At 40.1% G+C, this 23,629-nt stretch overlaps 1 protein-coding gene across 1 annotated transcript in view; it reads right to left on the minus strand.

Annotated features, from left to right (window-relative positions):
- Positions 1-548: 548 nt before the first annotated feature.
- TTYH2 (tweety family member 2) overlaps positions 549-23,629 on the minus strand; it is a 59,061-nt gene continuing 35,980 nt past the window's right edge. Inside the window, exons 6-14 of the mRNA XM_063456336.1 lie at positions 21,782-21,854; positions 13,007-13,076; positions 12,188-12,243; positions 10,950-11,042; positions 10,164-10,256; positions 9,897-10,039; positions 9,312-9,497; positions 4,969-5,047; positions 549-767 (exon numbers count right to left, since the gene is read on the minus strand). Of these exons, the coding sequence (XP_063312406.1) occupies positions 687-767; positions 4,969-5,047; positions 9,312-9,497; positions 9,897-10,039; positions 10,164-10,256; positions 10,950-11,042; positions 12,188-12,243; positions 13,007-13,076; positions 21,782-21,854 (874 nt within the window). The 3' untranslated portion in view covers positions 549-686. The remainder of the gene's footprint in view (positions 768-4,968; positions 5,048-9,311; positions 9,498-9,896; positions 10,040-10,163; positions 10,257-10,949; positions 11,043-12,187; positions 12,244-13,006; positions 13,077-21,781; positions 21,855-23,629) is intronic.

Genomic DNA, 23,629 nt, shown 5'->3' on the forward strand with positions numbered 1-23,629 from the left:
AACAGTATTTACATTGGATGGGCAAAGCTTGGTCTTCTTGGTGGTGATAAAGTTAAACATATCAATCTTCCCCTATGTACGAATAACCTGCGGCTAATATCCTGCATAGTATTAAGGTGAGAAAAAGTTGGTGCTATGCGTAAAAAATATAACTTACTTTAGCAAACACCCCGAAATATATCTAAACAGATCAGAAAAGGGGAATAATATCATCTAGAGTTCTGTGGGTGTATTTTAAAGATATTACTTTCCTGAGCAACAGAGAGTAGAACACGCTCTGCCAAGTTTACATGTTTTTACCATTAAATAAGAAACGCAGAGGAAATTGGTCCGTGGTCTACATTAACCCACAAATGGTCCGTGTCGCTAACCATGTATTTCCAGCTCGCAGGAAACATGAACAAACAATTAGAGGTCAGTTGTCACCCGGCCATGACATTCTCCATCGTTTTCAGGAAAATTTCCAGTAATACAAATGATCACTTTCCAGGAAGCTCTCACAGCGTTCTATGCTACACAGGCGCTGGTTAACCCCAATAAATGATTGATTGTTTTTTTGACGTAGACACTTGTCATGGCTCGCCCCATGAATCATCCGTTACGTCTCCTGCTGATAGGTTCACTACAGCAGTTATGGTTGCGGGACACGACCTGTCCGGCCTGTGGATAACAGGGGGGTGCCAGGATTAGGCTGGAAACTCGTTCCCATAAATACTTGATGGCTCTTCGGTCACCGAGAGATATGTGGCTCTCATACTTGGCGAGTACTAGACGGGAGAAGAAAAGGAAAATATTAAATAAGTTAAAGAAGTGCACTTTAAATCAACAGTTACATGAGAGCACGTCATCTGCGAGGATTCTAAGCCACTCTATTCAGGAAAAGAACTAATGCACATTTGACATTTTCTAAATACAGTCAGTGAACAGACACCACAATAAAGAGACCGTTTATAAAAGCAGACAGCCATCAGACAGGTAACAAGGTTGCCGACTATTGTACGAATGATCAAAGCATTTTACTAATGAGACTGTGTAGACTGAGCAATGCTTTTAGAATCCGAGCATAGTCACCTGGAGAAAACCCAATCTCTTTGATCATAAAATCTGCAATATAATTACAGTAAATTATGTATATTTCTAGTTATTTAGGATATAACGACCACTGACCTATTAGAAAAGGCCCTTTTATTAAAGCCAGAGGTCTGGAATAGAAAAACAGCAGAATTGCTTTTAGATTTTTGTAATATTTGTCTATTCGTACCTGGCATGGACACACTTGACTATGTGACATTGGGGTCAAGTTGTGTTATTAGTAAAAAAAAAAGCTATATACACTGAACAAAATTATAAACGCAACACTTTTATTTTTGCCCCCATTGTTCATGAGCTGAACTCAAAGATCTAAGACTTTTTCTATGTACACAAAAGGCCTATTTTTTCCAAATATTCTTCACAAATCTGTCTAAATCTGTGTTAGTGAGCACTTCTTTGCCGAGATAATCCATCCAACTCACAGGTGTGGCATAGCAAGATGCTGATTAGACAGCAAGATTATGGCAGGGGGGTGCCTTAGGCTGGCCACAATAAAAGGCCCCTCTAAAATGTGCAGTTTTATCACACAGCACAATGCCACAGATGTCGCAAGTTTTAAAGGAAGCGTGGGGTTGGCATGCTGACTGCAGGAATGTCCACCAGAGCAGCTGCCCGTGAATTTAATGTTCATTTCTCTACCATAACTTGCAGTTGAAGAATAGCTTAGATGTTTAAAGTGGGTTGTATATATTATATATATTTATTTTTATGTGGATCTTGTAATGATTGCCAAGTGTTTCATTCTGTTTACATGTTAACTTGTTTCTTTGTCCTGTTTGTGTTTCATGTTGAAGCCTCCTCATTAAAGACTTAACCGGTCGCACAGCATTCCACATATTGGGCTTTAAACAGCAGAATACCAATGGCGAGCGCTCTCTTTGTTGAATTGGTAGTCGAGAAACGCATGCAGTCACAGTGATTATAATACTTCACTACCACCTGAACACTGTGTAAATCTGCAGCCTGGACACAATGCGAGAATAAACGCGTCTCCTATCGTCTCCTGCCAATTGCTGTTGGCCTAAATTTCCCATAATTACCGGCTAGCCAGTGGCTAAAACTGGACCCTTTCTGGCTTGCAGACAAACTGAAAAAGTGTTTCCAAAAAATAAATAATAAAGTTGGTGTGTTCCTTTAATATATTAGATTATGAATATATTAAATTAGTATATTAAAAAAATAAAAACAACAACTTTAAAACACAATGAAACTGTCCCGTAATCCTGTGTCGGTGAGATCATGAGGTCTGCTGATCTGTGTCCAATCAAAGTGAAGCATTGTGGACTTACGCACATGCATGGCCAACACCGCAATCTGCCAATCAGATGCTTCGGATAGAGAGCACCTGGTGACAGCATGCAAAGTATACCGATGATAAGGGATGTAAAATAGATTCAATTCATCCATTTAATCCAAAGAACCCAGAAGAAAGTCTGACAGCCACCAATTGGCATGGAAACCACTATATGTAAACAGTGACATTTCTCAGAAACAGCACTGTTTTAATCTGCAGGGCTGCAGGGGCTCCACCGCTGCCACTACATCACTAAAGATGAAGAGTGCTTTTTTAGAATGCGTATTTAATCTGCTTAATTGGGTACGTTTTATTAAACCTCTAATCTCAAACGGATTCTCCTTAACACAAATGTTGCAGTTGAGGCTAGAGTTTATTTTTTTTATTTCCCTATAATTATCATTTAGAGAAGATCGACAATGGAACTGGGTACTTGTTAATTTTAGCTGTCTCGAGGAAAGCTATGTAGTCCGTTTGGCCTAAAATGTATATAAATTCTGATAATTCCCACTTTAGTTATTGACCACACAATTCGGTATCAAGATCAATGCAGTAAACAAGGACTACAAGGGGAACACTAGATCAATTTAGTTATGGTTTCCAGACCTCTACCGATGGACACTTGGAAAGACCATAATAATTAAATCTAATCTGGGAAAATTGAAATCTAGCTCCCTTTATGCTCGAAATAAAATGCTCAGTCCTGAGAGACAAACAGGGTACAAACAGAGTGTGAATGTCACACAGCAAATAGACAGGAATGGGCAAGAATTCTACAGACAGACAGAAACATAAAACCACACAAAATAAACTTACTGTGTACCATTTAGCTCCCGAAAAATGATGCACGAACAAAGAAATAATGAGGGTTTACCAAAACAGAATGTTACCAATTACTCCTTACTGGGGACTGGCTGAGGTTGCTATGTGTTGCAGTCCAGAAACAGCTGATGTATTGGCTTGGGGAACCTGCTTTAACTTAGTTTAAATGTATTATTGTCACGAGTTTTGCTACTGTGTATTTTCCACAAAATAGACAGATTGAAAACAACTATTCTCCAACATTGCTCCTTTTCCAACTAGGATAGTTTGTCATAAAATTGGCAGTAACCGTGGCAATTTTCCACAATTCCCAAATAACGGATAACTATCAGGTTTTAAATTGAATTATTGAGTGTGCCCAACAAACCATGTATAATCCCCTTGCCCGGTCTCTGTCTAAGAGTAACAGGGTAAGTTCCGGCAAGGCACTACCTTCACCGTTTGGTTTATCCCCCCGACTCGCTCTGTTAAAAGCGGCATTTTGAGTACTATGACCACTTCAGCTCACTGATGTTTTTATGGTGTTTCAGTCTATGGGCTCCCTCACCCGGTTTTATATTTTTGTATAACAGGTTTGAAGTAGTTGCAAAAAAGAATTGTAAAACATGGTCTCTGCCCTGACCCATAGCCCACCCACTTTGCGGCCGCACAGAGAATGGTGCGAATCTGTCCAACAGGCTGTGAGAAGCCTGGATCATTGGCACTCTGTTAGTCTAGAGCTCAAATCATTATATGCTCTTAAAAGAGGTTATGGCATTATTTTATCATTAGCAGTATAAACAGGACACATTCTGGCTACATTTACTTTCAGAATACGTCCTGTATTACAGTAACTGCTGATTTAAAGCCGTGAAAACTTCACCCAAAGTTCTCCTCATGGAACTGCACGGCTCAGTTAGACTGTAAATCATTTCTAGAGCTCAACCACACTCCTCCTTCGCTCTCAGGAAGAGAAACCTATAAAGGTAAAGTATTCTCTACAGTTACACACCACCAGCTATAAGCCAGAACACGTTAGAAAAGAAAAATACACAACACGTAGGCAGAATCACAAGAAAAATAATATGCAAATAAATAAATGACAGGTATATGTTAATGTAAACCTCGACTCGCTGGGCCTTCTAAGAAAATGTTTAATATCAGCAATGATAAAAAATAAATAAATAGGTAGTTAAAAATATATGAAGCTCCTGTGCATAATCTGATAAATAGTGATTTGGAAGAAGTGTCATAAGTAAAAAAACCAACCAGGGAGTTGTAAATGTGGCGGTGGGGATGGATGTTTTACGTTTTACATTACTTTGCCGATGATGACTATACTTACTGTATAGACAATGTTTAACCTCATAGGCAATGGGTTTGATTATTCCAAACCAACGATACTCTGATCAATATTATGATTTCTGTGAATTGTTCATTAAAATATTTGATGTATCTTTACAAACTAGATCATTTCTAAGTATTGAGAAATTCAGATTATATTTTAAATATAATGTCTCACGTTATGGCTGGGTTCATGGAGTTTTCTATAACAAGAATGGCAGACTATAAGCAACGTTCCATTGGCAATTTGTTTTAACCGGATTATAGTTTCTCTCATTGCAGCAAAGAGTACAACATTATTCCTTTCTTTTATCTTTTAAAAAGATAATTGCTTCCCAAAATACTACTTCTATTTGTTTTAAATGATTAAAAATAAAAGAAAAGAATTCTGTGCCACTCCGTTACAAAAATGATTTGGATTCTGATGCCCATCGTACCGTTGGTGGAGGGGAACCTCTGCCAATCAGAGGAACATTTTCATATCGAGGGTTACCCCCAAACAGAGCCGCCTGATTCCTAGAAGAGAAAAGAAAAAAGGAATGTTTGTGAAATGCACCTCGTCTCCAGATCCGTTTTACAAAATCTTTATTTAACTCCAAAAAAAGTCCATATTCAATATGCTGACATTATCCTCTAAACTGCAATGTTCTCTTCCATGGTAATGGTAGAGAATAAATTGGTTCAAGAACTGGGGGTGCAGAGTGCACAGCATTGTCAGAATTTCATGTAAACACTATGGTCTCACTGAAGACAACAGAAATTATACATAGATAGTATGGCACACACCGCTATAATCTCACTGTGATATAACTATATATAGAATCCTGGTACACACCGCTATAATCTCACTGTGATATCACTATATATAGAATCCTGGCACACACAGCTATAATCTCACTGTGATATAACTATATATAGAATCCTGGCACACACCGCTATAATCTCACTGTGATATAACTATATATAGAATCCTGGCACACACAGCTATAATCTCACTGTGATATAACTATATATAGAATCCTGGCACACACAGCTATAATCTCACTGTGATATCACTATATATAGAATCCTGGTACACACCGCTATAATCTCACTGTGATATCACTATATATAGAATCCTGGCACACACAGCTATAATCTCACTGTGATAGCACTATATATAGAATCCTGGCACACACCGCTATAATCTCACTGTGATATAACTATATATAGAATCCTGGCACACACAGCTATAATCTCACTGTGATATAACTATATATAGAATCCTGGCACACACAGCTATAATCTCACTGTGATATCACTATATATAGAATCCTGGCACACACAGCTATAATCTCACTGTGATATCACTATATATAGAATTCTGGCACACACAGCTATAATCTCACTGTGATATCACTATATATAGAATCCTGGCACACACCGCTATAATCTCACTGTGATATCACTATATAGAGAATTCTGGCACACACAGCTATAATCTCACTATATATAGAATTCTGGCACACACAGCTATAATCTCACTGTGATATAACTATATATAGAATCCTGGCACACACAGCTATAAACTCACTGTGATATCACTATATATAGAATCCTGGCACACACAGCTATAATCTCACTGTGATATCACTATATATAGAATCCTGGCACACACCGCTATAATCTCACTGTGATATCACTATATATAGAATCCTGGCACACACAGCTATAATCTCACTGTGATATCACTATATATAGAATCCTGGCACACACAGCTATAAACTCACTGTGATATCACTATATATAGAATCCTGGCACACACAGCTATAAACTCACTGTGATATCACTATATATAGAATTATGGCACACACAGCTATAATCTCACTGTGATATCACTATATATAGAATTATGGCACACACAGCTATAAACTCACTGTGATATCACTATATATAGAATCCTGGCACACACAGCTATAATCTCACTGTGATATCACTATATATAGAATCCTGGCACACACAGCTATAATCTCACTGTGATATCACTATATATAGAATCCTGGCACACACCGCTATAATCTCACTGTGATATCACTATATATAGAATTCTTGCACACACAGCTATAAACTCACTGTGATATCACTATATATAGAATTCTTGCACACACAGCTATAATCTCACTGTGATATCACTATATATAGAATTCTGTCACACACAGCTATAATCTCACTGTGATGTCACTATATATAGAATTCTGGCACACACCGCTATAATCTCACTGTGATATAACTATATATAGAATCCTGGCACACACAGCTATAATCTCACTGTGATATCACTATATATAGAATCCTGGCACACACCGCTATAATCTCACTGTGATATCACTATATATAGAATTATGGCACACACAGCTATAAACTCACTGTGATATCACTATATATAGAATCCTGGCACACACAGCTATAATCTCACTGTGATATCACTATATATAGAATCCTGGCACACACAGCTATAAACTCACTGTGATATCACTATATATAGAATTCTGGCACACACAGCTATAAACTCACTGTGATATCACTATATATAGAATTATGGCACACACAGCTATAAACTCACTGTGATATCACTATATATAGAATTCTGGCACACACAGCTATAATCTCACTGTGATATCACTATATATAGAATCCTGGCACACACCGCTATAATCTCACTGTGATATCACTATATATAGAATTATGGCACACACAGCTATAAACTCACTGTGATATCACTATATATAGAATTCTGGCACACACAGCTATAATCTCACTGTGATATCACTATATATAGAATCCTGGCACACACAGCTATAATCTCACTGTGATATCACTATATATAGAATCCTGGCACACACAGCTATAATCTCACTGTGATATCACTATATATAGAATTCTGGCACACACAGCTATAATCTCACTGTGATATCACTATATATAGAATCCTGGCACACACAGCTATAATCTCACTGTGATATCACTATATATAGAATCCTGGCACACACCGCTATAATCTCACTGTGATATCACTATATATAGAATCCTGGCACACACAGCTATAATCTCACTGTGATATCACTATATATAGAATTCTGGCACACACAGCTATAATCTCACTGTGATATCACTATATATAGAATCCTGGCACACAGCTATAAACTCACTGTGATAGCACTATATATAGAATTCTGGCACACACAGCTATAATCTCACGGTGATATCACTATATATAGAATTCTGGCACACAGCTATAAACTCACTGTGATATCACTATATATAGAATCCTGGTACACACCGCTATAATCTCACTGTGATATCACTATATATAGAATCCTGGCACACACAGCTATAATCTCACTGTGATATCACTATATATAGAATCCTGGTACACACCGCTATAATCTCACTGTGATGTCACTATATATAGAATTCTGGCACACACAGCTATAATCTCACTGTGATATCACTATATATAGAATCCTGGTACACACAGCTATAATCTCACTGTGATATCACTATATATAGAATCCTGGTACACACCGCTATAATCTCACTGGGATGTCACTATATATAGAATTCTGGCACACACAGCTATAATCTCACTGTGATATCACTATGTATAGAATCCTGGCACACACAGCTGTAAACTCACTGTGATATCACTATATATAGAATTCTGGCACACACCGCTATAATCTCACAGTGATAGCACTATATATAGAATTATGGCACACACAGCTATAAACTCACTGTGATATCACTATATATAGAATCCTGGTACACACCGCTATAATCTCACTGTGATAGCACTATATATAGAATTCTGGCACACACAGCTATAATCTCACTATGATATCACTATATATAGAATTCTGGCACACACAGCTATAAACTCACTGTGATAGCACTATATATAGAATCCTGGTACACACAGCTATAATCTCACTGTGATATCACTATATATAGAATCCTGGCACACACAGCTATAATCTCACTGTGATAGCACTATATATAGAATTCTGGCACACACAGCTATAATCTCACTATGATATCACTATATATAGAATTCTGGCACACACAGCTATAATCTCACTGTGATATCACTATATATAGAATTCTGGCACACACAGCTACAAACTCACTATGATATCACTATATATAGAATCCTGGTACACACCGCTATAATCTCACTGTGATAGCACTATATATAGAATTCTGGCACACACAGCTATAATCTCACTATGATATCACTATATATAGAATTCTGGCGCACACAGCTATAATCTCACTGTGATCTCACTATATATAGAATTCTGGCGCACACCGCTATAATCTCACTATGATATCACTATATATAGAATCCTGGCGCACACAGCTATAATCTCACTGTGAAGTCACTATATTTTGGAAATTCATTTTCCCAATGGGCTTACAGCACTTGATCCAGTGTCCTTGAAACCCCAACAAGTCCTTAAAATATTGCTAACACTGACCGGCTATAATGTTCTCTGGGCTTAGTCCACTGCCCGATTAATGCGTTTTTTTTTTTTTAAGTGTCAGAGAGATTAAGCACAAACTCCCCCACTGGCCCTCAATAACATGTAAAAGTGATGGTATATAAATGTGATAGGGCTCGGCAGGGGCTGGGGTTGAACGCTAAGCGCCACTCTCTTTCTTGCCATGGTAAAGGAGTCACTAGCAATTTGCAAGTCTGCCTGAATATAAAGACAATGTAGAGTTAATTAGCTGCACTCACATGTATTCCGCGACGGGTGCGTTTGAGACGGCCTGGGTGGGCGGATGAAGACTGGCTTGGCTGCCCAGGCTACTGCTGTAGCTGCAGAAGCTCCTGAGTTGAGCACGGTTGGGGTTGTGCACTGCAATGCGTTGAGCTTGTGGATTGAAAGGGTCTTCTTCATCAATGTCGTTATATTCTCGATCCCTGAAAGTCATACAGACAGAGAGTTACATACAAACCAAACCAGCATGGGCGAAAAGGTAACCTCACGGCTGGCAAAACATTTTGGGGGCCACAGTAGTACTAAACACTGTTACTTTTTGCCACAGTAAAATATAAAATCAATGTTATACAATATTAATATTGATTAATATGTCACTGGAGCTGCTGATCTGGCAGTGAAAGGGTCCTATTCCCTTATTCATATGGTTTAAGTCCAGAAACAGTGAAATAAAATGATTTGCCATTAAATGCCTACTGACTTCACGTAGCACAGGGGGTTGAAACACAAAGTATTGGTTATGGAACTTCTAGAGAACATTTGCTGCCCTCTCCTGGCCAATCACATCAATGCAATCTGAAATAAGTTAATGGATGGGTCACCTGGCTGCCAGTAGCTTCCACGCTCGGGGCACCGCACACACCATGGCGGTAAACGCCAACGCTGCCATGAGAGAGAACAGTGCCAGGTAAAGGAGTCCTTCCACGCCATCATAGCAGACACCTATCAGGGCCTCCAGGTAGTCCTGTGACAGATGGAATTACCATGAGTAACATAACGTTCTGATTTAGAACAGCGAAATGGGCAAACAACCTCATCCAGCTGGGTAATGGCGCACATTGACACTGTTCTGCCGTGTGATTGGCTACCTTATGAAGTCCTCGGCAGTCCAGCAACGCAGTGATTTGGTGTAGGTTGGACTCCGATGTGTTTAGAAGAAGTTGTATTCCCAGGAGATCTTTCTGTAAATCACAGGAATAGGACACTGTTAACCACACGGATCTGGCGGGACACACAGTACAGCTCAGACAGGTTACACACAGAAAGTCCATGCAGGTAGGGGATGGACAACTGGTGGCTAAACTTCGCACCACTGATTATACAAATACATTTCCCACGATGCTCAAATAGCCTTCACGAAAAATGTATTTCAGAAGTGTCTATGACACCAACGAAAACCATCATAGCAGTAGAAATATTTTGCGGTCATTAAATTATCTACTTGATAATTCTATCAACACATTTTACTCTGAAGAGCTAAGATCTATAAAAACCCTCATATTTCAATAGATCTATTGATGATAAACTTGTTTGTTAATAACGTGCCTTTGCCTGCAGGTCAAAAGTTGCCCTAAATCGGGGACCAAAATTTCAACTCGTCCATTAGAAGAAATTCTCCCTCGGTGAGTGTGCCATGGGCCCTCCAAACTCGAAATAGGGAGTAACTTTTAGGACTTTTTAGTAACTTAGGACTTGAAATTTGGAGCCCTGCCCCAAATGACTGAGTGATCGAATATAAAACGAACGGCACATCTCGCCAAATATCTCCAGATCTTGTCATTTATGCCAATTTAGTTACGTCAACAGAGACATTATTTTGAAGGGTTTTTAAGATAAACACCTACGTTTCTATTACATTTTCCATCAGATCATACCTGTGCGGTGGGAAATATGGGTACCGCAAATTGGAGTAAACCTTGAATCTGAATTTGCATTGTAGAAAGTGATCTTTGGAAACTTGTGAGAGCCTAAGAAGAAAGTAAAGTATATTCGTTAAAACAGGGCTGACCTGTAAAACAGAAAAAGTATTGTGTGGAATGGTTTTTTGTATCCACAGAAAGTCTAAACTAAGGGGGTCAATAGTAAGACATCGATAGAATTGCATCCTTTCATGATGCGTTGCCAACATTATGGTGGAACGGACCATATCTCGGAAAGGATACTATGTAACAAACATGGACCATATCTCGGAAAGGATACTATGTAACAAACATGGACCATATCTCGGAGAGGATACTATGTAACAAACATGGACCATATCTCGGAGAGTATACTATGTAACAAACATGGACCATATCTCGGAGAGGATACTATGTAACAAACATGGACCACATCTCGGAGAGGATACTATGTAACAAACATGGACCACATCTCGGAGAGGATACTATGTAACAAACATGGACCATATCTCGGAGAGGATACTATATAACAAACACGGACCATATCTCGAAGAGGATACTATGTAACAAACATGGACCATATCTCGGAGAGGATACTATATAACAAACATGGACCATATCTCGGAGAGGATACTATGTAACAAACATGGACCATATCTCGGAGAGGATACTATGTAACAAACATGGACCATATCTCGGAGAGGATACTATATAACAAACATGGACCATATATCGAAGGGGATACTATATAAAACATGGACCATATCTCGAAGGGGATACTATATAACTAATGTGTCAATTTGTGGAATCCAAATAAAAAAAAAAAAAAAAAAAAAAAACACCCAACAAATTATAAAAATTCTCCAGTCCAGCTTCGGTTTCATTCTGTTTATTATTTCAATCTTAAAATTTGTAGCTAACTTCAAACTCCTGGCAAGTCACATGTATGTGTAGAACCATGCAAGTGAGAGGTTTCTGTGATCACAGATCTAAAATGATTATAGCCGGCATTATAATATAAACGTGAAGTTTGCTCATACAGATTTGTTTGTTTCTTGACTGTACTGAAAAATGCTTCAAGGCAACCTCCTTCGTTGTCAGAACACTGCACGTTGCACAGCTCCCTGTCTGATCTTTCTGAAGATATTGGGATGAGGTTTGACTGCGTGGAGAGGAGGTTACATAGGGTCACATTGTCATTTCATTCACTGTACCTGTTGGAATGGGTTCCTCAGAGTCTGGCTGCAGTAGAGATAGTAATGAACGACTTCTACAAGACAAACACATTTCATCAACTTTGGCAATATTCAGAGTTACAAAATATCTATATAAAAATCCATTGGGTAAAACGTTGAATTCTGGAAGATGAATTGAGCCTGCGCGTTGAAATTATATAGGATTTATTTTATTTCATTTTTAAAAGGACCCATCACACATTGATACAATATTGAAACCACCCAAACGTGGTGAATAGCTTTTTTTTTTTTAATGTGATGCTCTAGCTTAAATATATATATATATATATATATATATATATATATATATATATATATATATATCACATATTTAGCATATGACACCACATCCAAGGCACACATCACATTGGTGGGATAGAGGTAAATGTAGTGGTGTGGATTCCCCCACTTAATTTTACTTATCAGACCTCACACACATATATTTGTTAAATAAATAGGGGATGTATAAACACGGAACAGATGGTTCCCCTTTAATGAAATGGGGGTGCCAATGGGAGACCCCTAAAACTAGTGATTTTCTTCCACAAACACAGAATCTATAGGCCCTCTTTAGAGAGACCTTTGCAAATATTTATCTCATATAACCCAGCAATTAAAATGAAACGAAAACTAAGCTGTGCTGTACATTATTTTATTTTTTAACGCTGTGATATTTTGGACGGAGAATTCCTGCAGAGGAATCTGGATTTTTGTTAAAGGGGTTATTTTCCTAAACAACAAATCTAGGGTTTTATTAAGAATATGCCTTGGTGAGCGACGCGGGATGGTGGTCTGTACCTGCGGTGACTCGATCCTGCGTCATGTTCATTATAAACTTGTCGGGAGCTGCACAGAAATCACCGGTTCCCTAAAAGACAACAACAAACAAACACATAAATAAGACGTGTATAACTGGGCCACGTTTCCCAGGAAAAGTAAACATATTCTGTCTTAAATACGGATATTCCTAAAACACCATCAATGTTCGTTATATTCTGGGAATATCAAAGTTATCCAAGAAATATATTATAAGATAAAAAAAAAACCTGCATCACAGAGCGCCGTGTCAGAAATCGCTAGTGAGCACAGAATGCCACCTTTAATAAAATGGATGTCACCATTAATTACAGTCTGGTTCTTACATCTGGAATGCGTCTAGGTTGCTCCACCACCAATGAGAGAAATTACGTGCAAACTGAGCAAATGTGAGCTTTTTAACAAAGGCTTGCAAAAGCCGGGGAATTTCATTAGCAATGATCGGGAGTCCTGGGGAGGGGGGAGCTGGTATGGGATCATCAGATCAGAGAATGGAAAGTACTCCACAAATACCCAGTCCCTTATTCCCTGGGGGGGTGAAATCCGACGGATCAGGAATTAGCCTATTCTCTTCAAGACATGAACAGGTCACGAAGTACAGGGCAATCAATAAGTGCAGGGAAAATCTTTAGGGCAATTAAGACATATAGGGGCAATCATTTTAGGTTAAGAATAATAGGGCAATTAAGATATATATGGACAATCCTTTAAGGGCACTTGGGAAGTACAAGGCAGTTATATTAGAGGAATTGTGAGTAAAGGCCAATTATTTTAGGACTAACGAGAAAGAAGAGCACAATAATAATACGATAACTCTCACTTAGAAGCAGGATACAGTGATCGAAATAAAAGCAATATGTGGACTTCATAATGTCCCGGACCCGGTGCTCCAATAAATAAATATATTTTTAAAACGGATTCAGTTTTATTTTGAGGAAAAGAAATCTCTGAATGTGTAGCTTCCCTGGAAAGAAAGGAAAATCCAGGCTCGCTTTTCAATGTGCTTTGTTCAAATTCTAAAAACCTAAGTCAATCCTGGCTTTAGGCTCTTAAGGAGGCTACAATCAGGGCCAGATTAAGAGCCCAGTGGGCCTGGTGCTGACAATTATGATGGGCCGAATTACAAAATCTTATCGACCAAAAACACTAAAACAGTCCTACCTCCCAAGCGTCCTGTATCTGATGGAGATGGTGCTGGAGGGAAACTCAGAGTGCGGCTATGAGAAAAAAAACATACCCTATGCTAATCTCACGCTTTCATGTTTCAAGTAAATCCATACCCCCTAACAGCAGTGTCCAGTGAAGCAGGAAGTCTATGGACGGGGTAAAAGGGTGGGCCACTGACACAAATCACGTAACTAGAACTGCTGAAAGGGGCGAACATACCCAAAAAGGGGGCATTTGTATGTGTCCCCCGTTTCCCAGTCCCTTAGTGCCTGTGCCCCAATGTCACTGGGGGACACAGACATTTGGACACTGGGAGACATGGGGACACAGGGATACATGGGGACACTGGAGGAGACATGGGGACACTGGAGGAGACATGGGGACACTGGAGGAGACATGGGGACACTGGAGGAGATATGGGGACACTGGAGGAGACTGAGACACTGGAGACTTGATACTTGAGACTTGATAAAGACCTGGGTACAGGTCAAAATGTTGCAGTGTCCAATAAACCTGCTTAAATCACAGTGAGTGCCTGAGATTTTTTCTTTTATACTAGAGGACACAGACACTGGGAGACTAGGGGACTTTGGGAGACTAGGAAACACTGAGAGACACTGGCACACTAGGGACACAGAGATACTAGGGGTCACTGTGTCCCTAGTGTCTCAGTGTCCCCATGTTCCCCAGTCTCCCAATGTCTCAGCGTGCCCAAGTCTCTCACCGTCCCCATGTCTCACAGTTTCCCCTAGTGTCTCAGTGTCCCCTGGTGTCTGTGTCCCCATGTCTCCCTGCAGCCTTTCCCCCCCATCCCTCCCTTACTTTAGCTGTATCCTGTCTCTGCAGGCTCAGAGCTGCTGTCTGGACTCTCTATGCAGAGCTGCTCCCCTGCGGATCAGTGAGTAGAGAGAGGCAGGGAGGGAGATACTGTAACTTCCTATCCCTGCCGCACTCTACACACACAGTGACCCCTACTGGCCAGTGCTGGTATTGCAGAATAATATCTGTTTATACGGAGACTGACATTTGTATTGCCAGTATTACTGCAATACTGGCACCGGATAGGTAGCCTCAAATACCGGAGAAATACCGGCCAGGTGGCAACCCTAAGGTAGTGTGTTAAAAAAACAAAAAAACTTTTTTTCAATCAATGTACCTATTCCATGGGCATGGAGCTGCAGCTCCATCAGCCCCTATGTTAATCCGGCCCTGGCTACAGGAAGCCCCCACCATAGGGCGAAACGCATTCCGGACCCATCAGCCACCATGCAGAACCTACATTGGACTAAATAGATTTAAGTTGCAGGGCTCTTGTCTGTGGGTTGATGTCCAGCATTAGTGCATTTTGGGTGTCACATAGTGGATTGTAGTGCCCGACGGCAAAGGATTTGCTTTTCGATTTGGAGGAGCTCAACTAGCAAACATCCATGCTGCTCGGCAGTCTGATCCACCCCACCAGTTTTTTTTTTTTTTTCCTGTCTACATTTACCTAAACTGGCCTTCCAGTCTACCGCTCAAAATGAAAACTACTTTTTAATCAAAATAGTATGCCTGATCTTTAAAAAGTCAAACAAGTTTAAGCACATTTACTGTGGTTATAAAAACACGTTTTACAATTTTCAAAAAAGAGTCGAGCTTTTGCCTTACAATACATATATACACCCTGTTCCAAATTATTATGCAACTTCTATTTAAGTGTCACAAAGATTAAATATTTTGTTTTTCAGTTTAACTCATGGATGGCATTATGTCTCAGGGCTCTTTTGATCACTGAAAACAATCTCAGACACCTGTGATGATTAGATTGCCAGGTGAGCCCAATTTAAGGAAAAACTACTAAAGGAGGGTGTTCCACATTATTAAGCAGAGCAGCATTTTCATGCAATATGGGGAAGAAAAAGGATCTCTGCTGCCGAAAAGAGTGACGAGGCATGAAAACATTAAGCGTGATCATCGCACTATTAAGAGATTTATGGCTGATTCAGAGCACAGACGGGTTCGTGCAGATAAAGGCACATTGAGGAAGATTTCTGCCAGATCCATGCATCGGATCAAGAGAGCAGCTGCTAAAATACCATTACATAGCAGCAAACAGATATTTGAAGCTGCTGGTGCCTCTGGAGTCCCACGGACATCAAGGTGTAGAGTCCTCCAGAGTCTTGCAACTGTGCATAAACCTTCTATTCGGCCACCACTAACCAATGCTCACAAGCAGAAACGGCTGCATTGGGCAGAAAAATACATGAAGACTAATTTTCAAACAGTCCTGTTCACTGATGAGTGCCGTGCAACCCTGGATGGTTCAGATGGATGGAGTAGTGGATGGTTGGTGGACTGCCACCCTGTTCCAACAAAGTTGCGACGTCAGCAAGGCGGTGGTTGAGTCATGTTTTGGGCCGGAATGATGGGAAGAGAGCTGGTCGGCCCCTTTGGGGTCCCCGAAAGTGTAAAGATGACCTCTGTAAAGTATGTGGAGTTTCTGACTGACCACTTTCTTCCCTGGTACAGAAGGAAGAACTATGCTTTCCGTAATAAAATTATCTTCATGTATGACAATGCACCATCTCATGCTGCAAAGAATACCTCTGCATCAATGGCTGCTATGGGGATAAAAGTAGAGAAAGTCATGGTGTGGCCTCCATCCTCCCCTGACCTCAATCCTATTGAGAACCTTTGGAGCATCCTCAAGCAAAAGATCTATGAGGGTGGGAGGCAGTTTACATCCAAACGGCAGCTCAGGGAGGCTATTCTGACATCTTGCAAACAAATTCAAGCAGAAACTGTCCAAAAACTCACAAGTTCAATGGATGCCAGACTTGTGAAGATGCTATCAAATAAGGGGTCCTGTGTTAAAATGTAACGTGACCTGTTAAAATGTTGTTGAGTTTAATTGAAATAGCTTTTGATTTCAGTAAATATGCTGCAAACACAACAAATGACAATTTTCAGTTCTTTACAACCTATAAAGTGTTTTGAAACATACTGTGCGTAATAATTAGGAACAGTGCATTGTAAGTTTTGTATGTTTAAAAAAAAAAAAAATACTGTTATCATTAGGAGGTTTGTTCAATAAAATTTGAATTGTTCTCTTAATAGTTGATAACATGAGAATTATGCTGACTGTTATTTACATCAATTATTTAGGTAAATGAGAAAAATATAATTTGCAACAGGGTGTAGACTCAGCGTGTTTAAAACGCAACTTTTTAAAAAAAATCAGAAATACATTTTTAGCAGCAAGAGCAGTACAGAGACAAACAGACGTATCCTTGAAGAATCAGAGCAGCTTACGTTACCATAAACTATGGCTACTACTGAAACAGTTAATGAAGGTTAGGTAACATGTGCCACAGTTTCAGCCATTCATTAAGCTGTTGCAGAGTGCAGGACACCGAGATGTATAAGCCGGCCAGTGATAAAGGGATTCAGGTGACAAATGTCATGAGAGTCTCTCTGGGAATGTGTGACAATCTAATTAGTAAATTGATAATCCAACTAATGTAGCAGTGTCTGGGGGCCAAGGGGAAAGTTAATAGATTGCATGCTCTGTCACCCAGCTCTCTCCGTTAATTCTCTGGAGAAATAAAAGACACTGACTCATTATTGTAACAGGGGGACGGGACGGGATGTGTGGGTCGGGAGGCGACACAATCCACTAATGGAGTCTCTTCCACAGATGGGACTAAAAGTAAATCATATGAAAGCTATACATTTATTCAGAAATCAAGAGACAGTGGCAATGCCATGCAGAGAATGACCAGACGGGAAACTATAAATGATGGACTGAGAGGAATTCAGAGTTAATTAGAACATTTTACAGGACTCCGGGTGAGGAAATATTGGGGTACAAAAATTACAAATACAGGAAAAAGAAATGGGGAGAGAGACCGACTACGATTGCTGCAGAGAGTGCAATAAAGTGTAATGCAGCAGAGGGCGCCATATCACCAGCAGCACAAGCAGAGAGGTAAGAATGGATACAATGATTTATTAAACCTCATCCTCCAGTCTCGCAGGCGTTATAGGTGCTCCTGATTCCAGAGACCATTACGTTCAGGGATCTCAGCTCCTTTTCCTAGTCTACTCCGTTGGCCTTCATGGCAATTTGCTGGGACTTTCACAAGGTCTACTTTTCAAGATTACGAATTCTCACTTCTCTGAGATGAACCCGACAAATATGTGGTTTATAAACCAGTTCTATTACTCTATATATTGACGATACAAGTCCTGATTATGGCAGAGGTTAAGAGTAGGATAGACGATAACTTTCATGATCTACAATTCAATGAAATCCTTGACTAAAGCATGGACTATATGGGAGGAATACAAACACTCGAGGGTGGGATAACCTAGAATGTGCGTTGCGGTGGGTGGGGTGTTTACATTTTCTGGTTTCTGTATCAGTTTTCTTTTTTGTTGTTTTACTTTAAGTGTAAAGACTAGCAGAAGTCACATATGGATTTAGAGAGATATCGTTAATGATTGTATTCCCTAACCTTAGGAAAGGATTTGGGTTTAATACTCAGTCTCTCTATGGTACTGTATTACTGAAAGCTTTACTGAATGCTTACCCAATCGAAAACAAAGAATTAGAATAATAATAATAGCAAGTCTCCTCCCTGCACCCCGATCCTCGCCTATCCTGAATACTTCATATCACTCAAAATATGGGGAATTTGCCAACTAAAAATCTGCTTCTGTGGCCTGTGAACAGGGCTGGCAAATTTAAACGTGAATTTATTTTTCAAATTTAATTTTCTACTGGATTCTTTAGAGTGAATCCCCTTGGAATTTGGTGTTTGATAAAGATAAAATTAGCATTTTATAAGGGATTATTAACATGCAAGAATTACGGATTTAAAATTTAGATGGAATTTGATCATTGAAACTGAATTCTGATAACAAGTCACATGTAGATTTCAGTGAATAACCCGAACACTGTTTAGCCATTTACACTTATCCATCTTGTGTGTTGTGTTTAATATGTTCACGTTTATTTAGTTTGGTATAAAACATGAAAGCTATACATTAAAAGAATGATTATAAAAACTGTCAGCATTCCATTACCAAAACACATGAAAACGCCCCAACGCAACGGTGTACTTGTGCAAGGAATACATTAGTGACCGCTGTTAAATGATTAAAATGAATGAAAATGGCCACTTTGTAATCTCTTTAGAAAACCCAAGGGATTGTTCTAAAACCATGTGGGGCCAATCTCATAACCCTTGTTCCTCTGATGATGCTTAGCCTGTAAGATCACGCTGCCTACCACCTGAGATCAGATACAGACTGTCAAAGAAAATATATTCCAGGAAGAGAATGGTGAGAAACGCTTGCTGGGTGAGTATAATGGCCACAGGATCGCTAACCATGATGGGCTTAAAGTGCCTGAACTGTCATTGTAACAGGTTCTGTCAGTGGAAAGGCATGATGTACGAGTGTTTACGTTGCAGAAATGTAAGCGCAGATTATAGATCCACATTATAGCGAATCACCCCCCTCCCTAATCAGTAACCCTTGGAACCCCAGACTCACAGAATGAAAACACCGGCTGTTTAAATTCACTAGTTTGATTCGTCACGATAAAGTGGATTCAGACTAGTCCATGCCTTGGGGAATGAGTGGACCATTTATAGTGAGAGAATTGCCAAATGCTTGTGTCCATGATACGTAATGTGCACTTACTAGGATTATTCTGCTGATACAGTTTATCAGATAAATCGACCTCTCTCAGATTCTGCCATGCCTGCTGGAGAACTCCGTGGATGAACCACAGAGAAATAGACACATTTAATAAAACTACACTATGACCTATGCTGGCTCTATAGAGTGGGTAATGACTAATTCTGTGGGCGATTAAACATGCAGGGTTCCAGTAGTATCATTGTACTTGGGGAGGAAGGACCGCTACATTACAGGTGTAATGGGGAGCAGGTGTGTTAAATTTGGTGTTATCGCTCTCACACTGGACACTGGAAGTTCAACATGGCACCTCATGACAAAGTACTCTCTGAGGATCTGAAAAAAATAATTGTTTCTCTACATAAAGATGGCCTAGGCTATAAGAAAATTGCCAAGACCGTGAAACTGAGCTGCAGCACGGTGGGCAAGGCCATACAGCGGTTTCATAGGACAGGTTCCACTCAGAACAGGCCTCGCCATGGTCGACCTAAAGAAGTCGAGTGCACTTGCTCAGCGTCATATCCAGAGACTGCCTTTAAAAAAAATAGACGTACTAGTGCTGCCAGCATTGCTGCAGAGGTTGAAGAGTTGGGGGTCAGCCTGTCAGTGCTCAGACCATACGCTGCACACTACATCAAATTGGTCTGCATGGCTGTCGTCCCAGAAGGAAGCCTCTTCTAACGATGCACAAGAAAGGCCGCAAACAGTTTTCAGAAGACAAACAGACTAAGGACATGGATTACTGGAACCATGTCCTGTGGTCCGATGAGACCAAGATAAACTTATTTGGTTCAGATGGTGTCAAGCGTGTGTGGCGGCAACCAGGTAAGAAGTACAAAGACAAGTGTCTTGCCTACAGTCAAGCATGGTGGTGGGAGTGTCATGGACCGGGCCTGCACGAGGGCTTCCGGCACTGGGGAGCTACAGTTCATTGAGGGAACCATGAATGCCAACATATACTGTGACATACTGAAGCAGAGCATAATCCCCTGCCTTCGGAGACTGGGCCGCAGGGCAGTATTCCAACATGATAATGACCCCAAACACACCTCCAAGACAACCACTGCCTTGCTAAAGAAGCTGAAGGTAAAGGTGATGGACTGGCCAAGCATGTCTCCAGACCTAAACCCTATTGAGCATCTGTGGAGCATCCTCAAATGGAAGGTGGGGTAGCGTAAGGTCTCTAACATCCACCAGCTCCATGATGTCATGGTGGAGGAGTGTAAGAGGACTCCAGTGGCAACCTGTGAAGCTCTGGTGAGCTCCATGCCCATGAGGGTTAAGGCAGTGCTTAAAAATAATGGAGGCCACACAAAATATTGACATTTTAAGCCCAATTTGGACATTTCCACTTAAGGGTGTACTCACTTTTGTTGCCAACGGTTTAGACATTAATGGCTGTGTGTTGAGTTATTTTGAGGGCGACAGCAAATTTACACTGTTATACAGGCTGTACACTTACTACTTTACATTGTAGCAGAGCGCCATTTCTTCAGTGTTGTCACATGGAAATATATAATAAAATATTTACAAAAATGTGAGGGGTTTACTCACTTTTGTGAGATACTGTATATCTTTATGCCCACTGTGGGTGCCTACATTAAGGAGGAAGAGGCACCACTATAGCTAATGTGGAATTTATTTCCTATGATGCTGTAACTGTGCACATTGGGATATGTAGTCCACAATAGTTGGATTGTGAAACTTAGTCATGATTGCCCCAGGTGGGGAGGAGCAGGAAAACAAGCTTTGGTTGTAAGTTTGGATTTACATGGTTAATATGGTTTAACTCTTTGTGCAGGAGAGAGAAGCGCAGATTCAGTGGGTAAAATGAAATAATGTTAGTGTATACAGGTAGGTGATAGGTAACCTGGCTCTTCTTGTTAAGGACTGAGAGAAACTTACCACTGAGGAAGCAGCATCGAGTGCCAGAGATGCCCAGCTCATCGTTACAGTCATGAGACCAAAGCACAGCATACTGCAAACAAAACAGAAAACACGGTCACCGTCTTCCACAAAACAAACACTGAATTCTAACAGGCACTTCTAGAAGAGTTAAAAGATTGCAAGCTCCCTGGGCCAGCTTCCACCATTTCTGTGTATATAATGGATTCCCACTCCATCCCCATCATCTGCGCACACGGAATATTGTGCATTGCGTAAAATACTAAACTCCATTAGGAGCTTTTAAAGCCCCTCACTCTCTCCTTCTCATTGTCCTCCAGCATCCTTATCTCAGGAGAGCAAGAAAGAGACAGAGACAGATAGATAGAAAAGCGAGATAGACAAACGGAAGCAGAGAAGATAACTAGAAATCTCTAAATCACGGTTTTGTTGTAAACCGTGGACGAATAAACTGGTCCAGAAAGCAGTCACTCCAGTCTAAGTGATAGGTGTTTATTTTACAGAACTCTATTCATAAATACACACAAACATATCTAAACACTACCCCATCCCACAGCTGGTCACTGCAGCGCCCCCGTTACACAAACAGATCAGCCTTGGTCAAGCTTGTCCAACAGTCTCTCTATGCAGCTTGTGAATAATTCAGATCCACGCAGCCTTCAGATCTCGGACTCCGATACAATTAGTTTTATCCCCCCCCCCCTATATGGATCTCACTCTGTCCCGGGCAGCACTATTAGAAATCAATGGGTGCAGCCTGAGAGGAGGAAAGGAAGACAGAATAAGCTGTAATCAGAGAGTCTCCGGGGAAGCAGTCAGCAGATGGAGAGCATCAATCTCTGTATCTCCTGTTTCTCTTCCCGTATAAACTGCAGGCTCCCAGCACTGCTTTGTAACACAACAATTAAAATAAAAGAACTCCGAGTTATCCAGTATAATTGCTGATTTACAACACGTTGCATTACACGTCCGTTTAATGAGACCCAATGTAAAGGAGATAAGAGACATAAAACAGCCACAAAACATAATGTATAAATAGAAGCTCTCCTCAATTCACAGCCTAAAAACAAACCAATTCCATCTAAGACATGGACACCCAGAACCACCAGACCCTCACCTCTCAATAACCCGCACACACAGGGGGCAGAGTAATTGCATAACCCCTTGTATACATGTTTTCCTGTATTAATATACCTGACAAATCAAAGAAGTTTGCATTGTATTTTCACAATATAAAAATCTGAATTCTAGCGTTATTTTTTGGTTGGGGCCAATACTGAAATAGTGAAGAGATTAATATTTATCAACATTGCAAATCTCTCCCCTCTCAGATCTGTTATACTGGGGGGCTTTCAGAGGTTGCAGTGTAATTGGTATTGACGTAGCGTGAAAGCCATATTCTGTCGTTTTACTTTGCTGTGATCCCATGTTTTGTACCGATGTCTCACTGAGTTCTCTGCCTGCCTGCTCCTGGATAATGGCACATTACAGTATAGGCACACGGCCTTGCCCCACATATAATAATAATAAAGCGCACGCTTTTTGGCTTTCACATTAAAGTCAAAGAATTCTACAGCTTTTAGGATTGCAAGCCATCAAAGAACTTCTAGTCGTAGCAGCTTGAGTTCTACATTCTGCCCGCTCCTGCTAAACTTTAAAGGTCTAACTTTTACTTTTGGTCCTTACATCTAATTATTTATTAAACTGGTTTTAAAATGAATCAGCCTACAAACTCGAATCTGCCATTATTTGGAAGTAATGCACATTATAGAGTTTTTAGAAATGCAGCATTTTAGAGGGGAAAATAGAGAAACTAAACTACATCTCCTGGTATAAAATAAAATGATA

Source organism: Pelobates fuscus, chromosome 5 (genome assembly GCF_036172605.1).
Source record: "Pelobates fuscus isolate aPelFus1 chromosome 5, aPelFus1.pri, whole genome shotgun sequence".
In the NCBI taxonomy this organism is placed as follows: domain Eukaryota; kingdom Metazoa; phylum Chordata; class Amphibia; order Anura; family Pelobatidae; genus Pelobates; species Pelobates fuscus.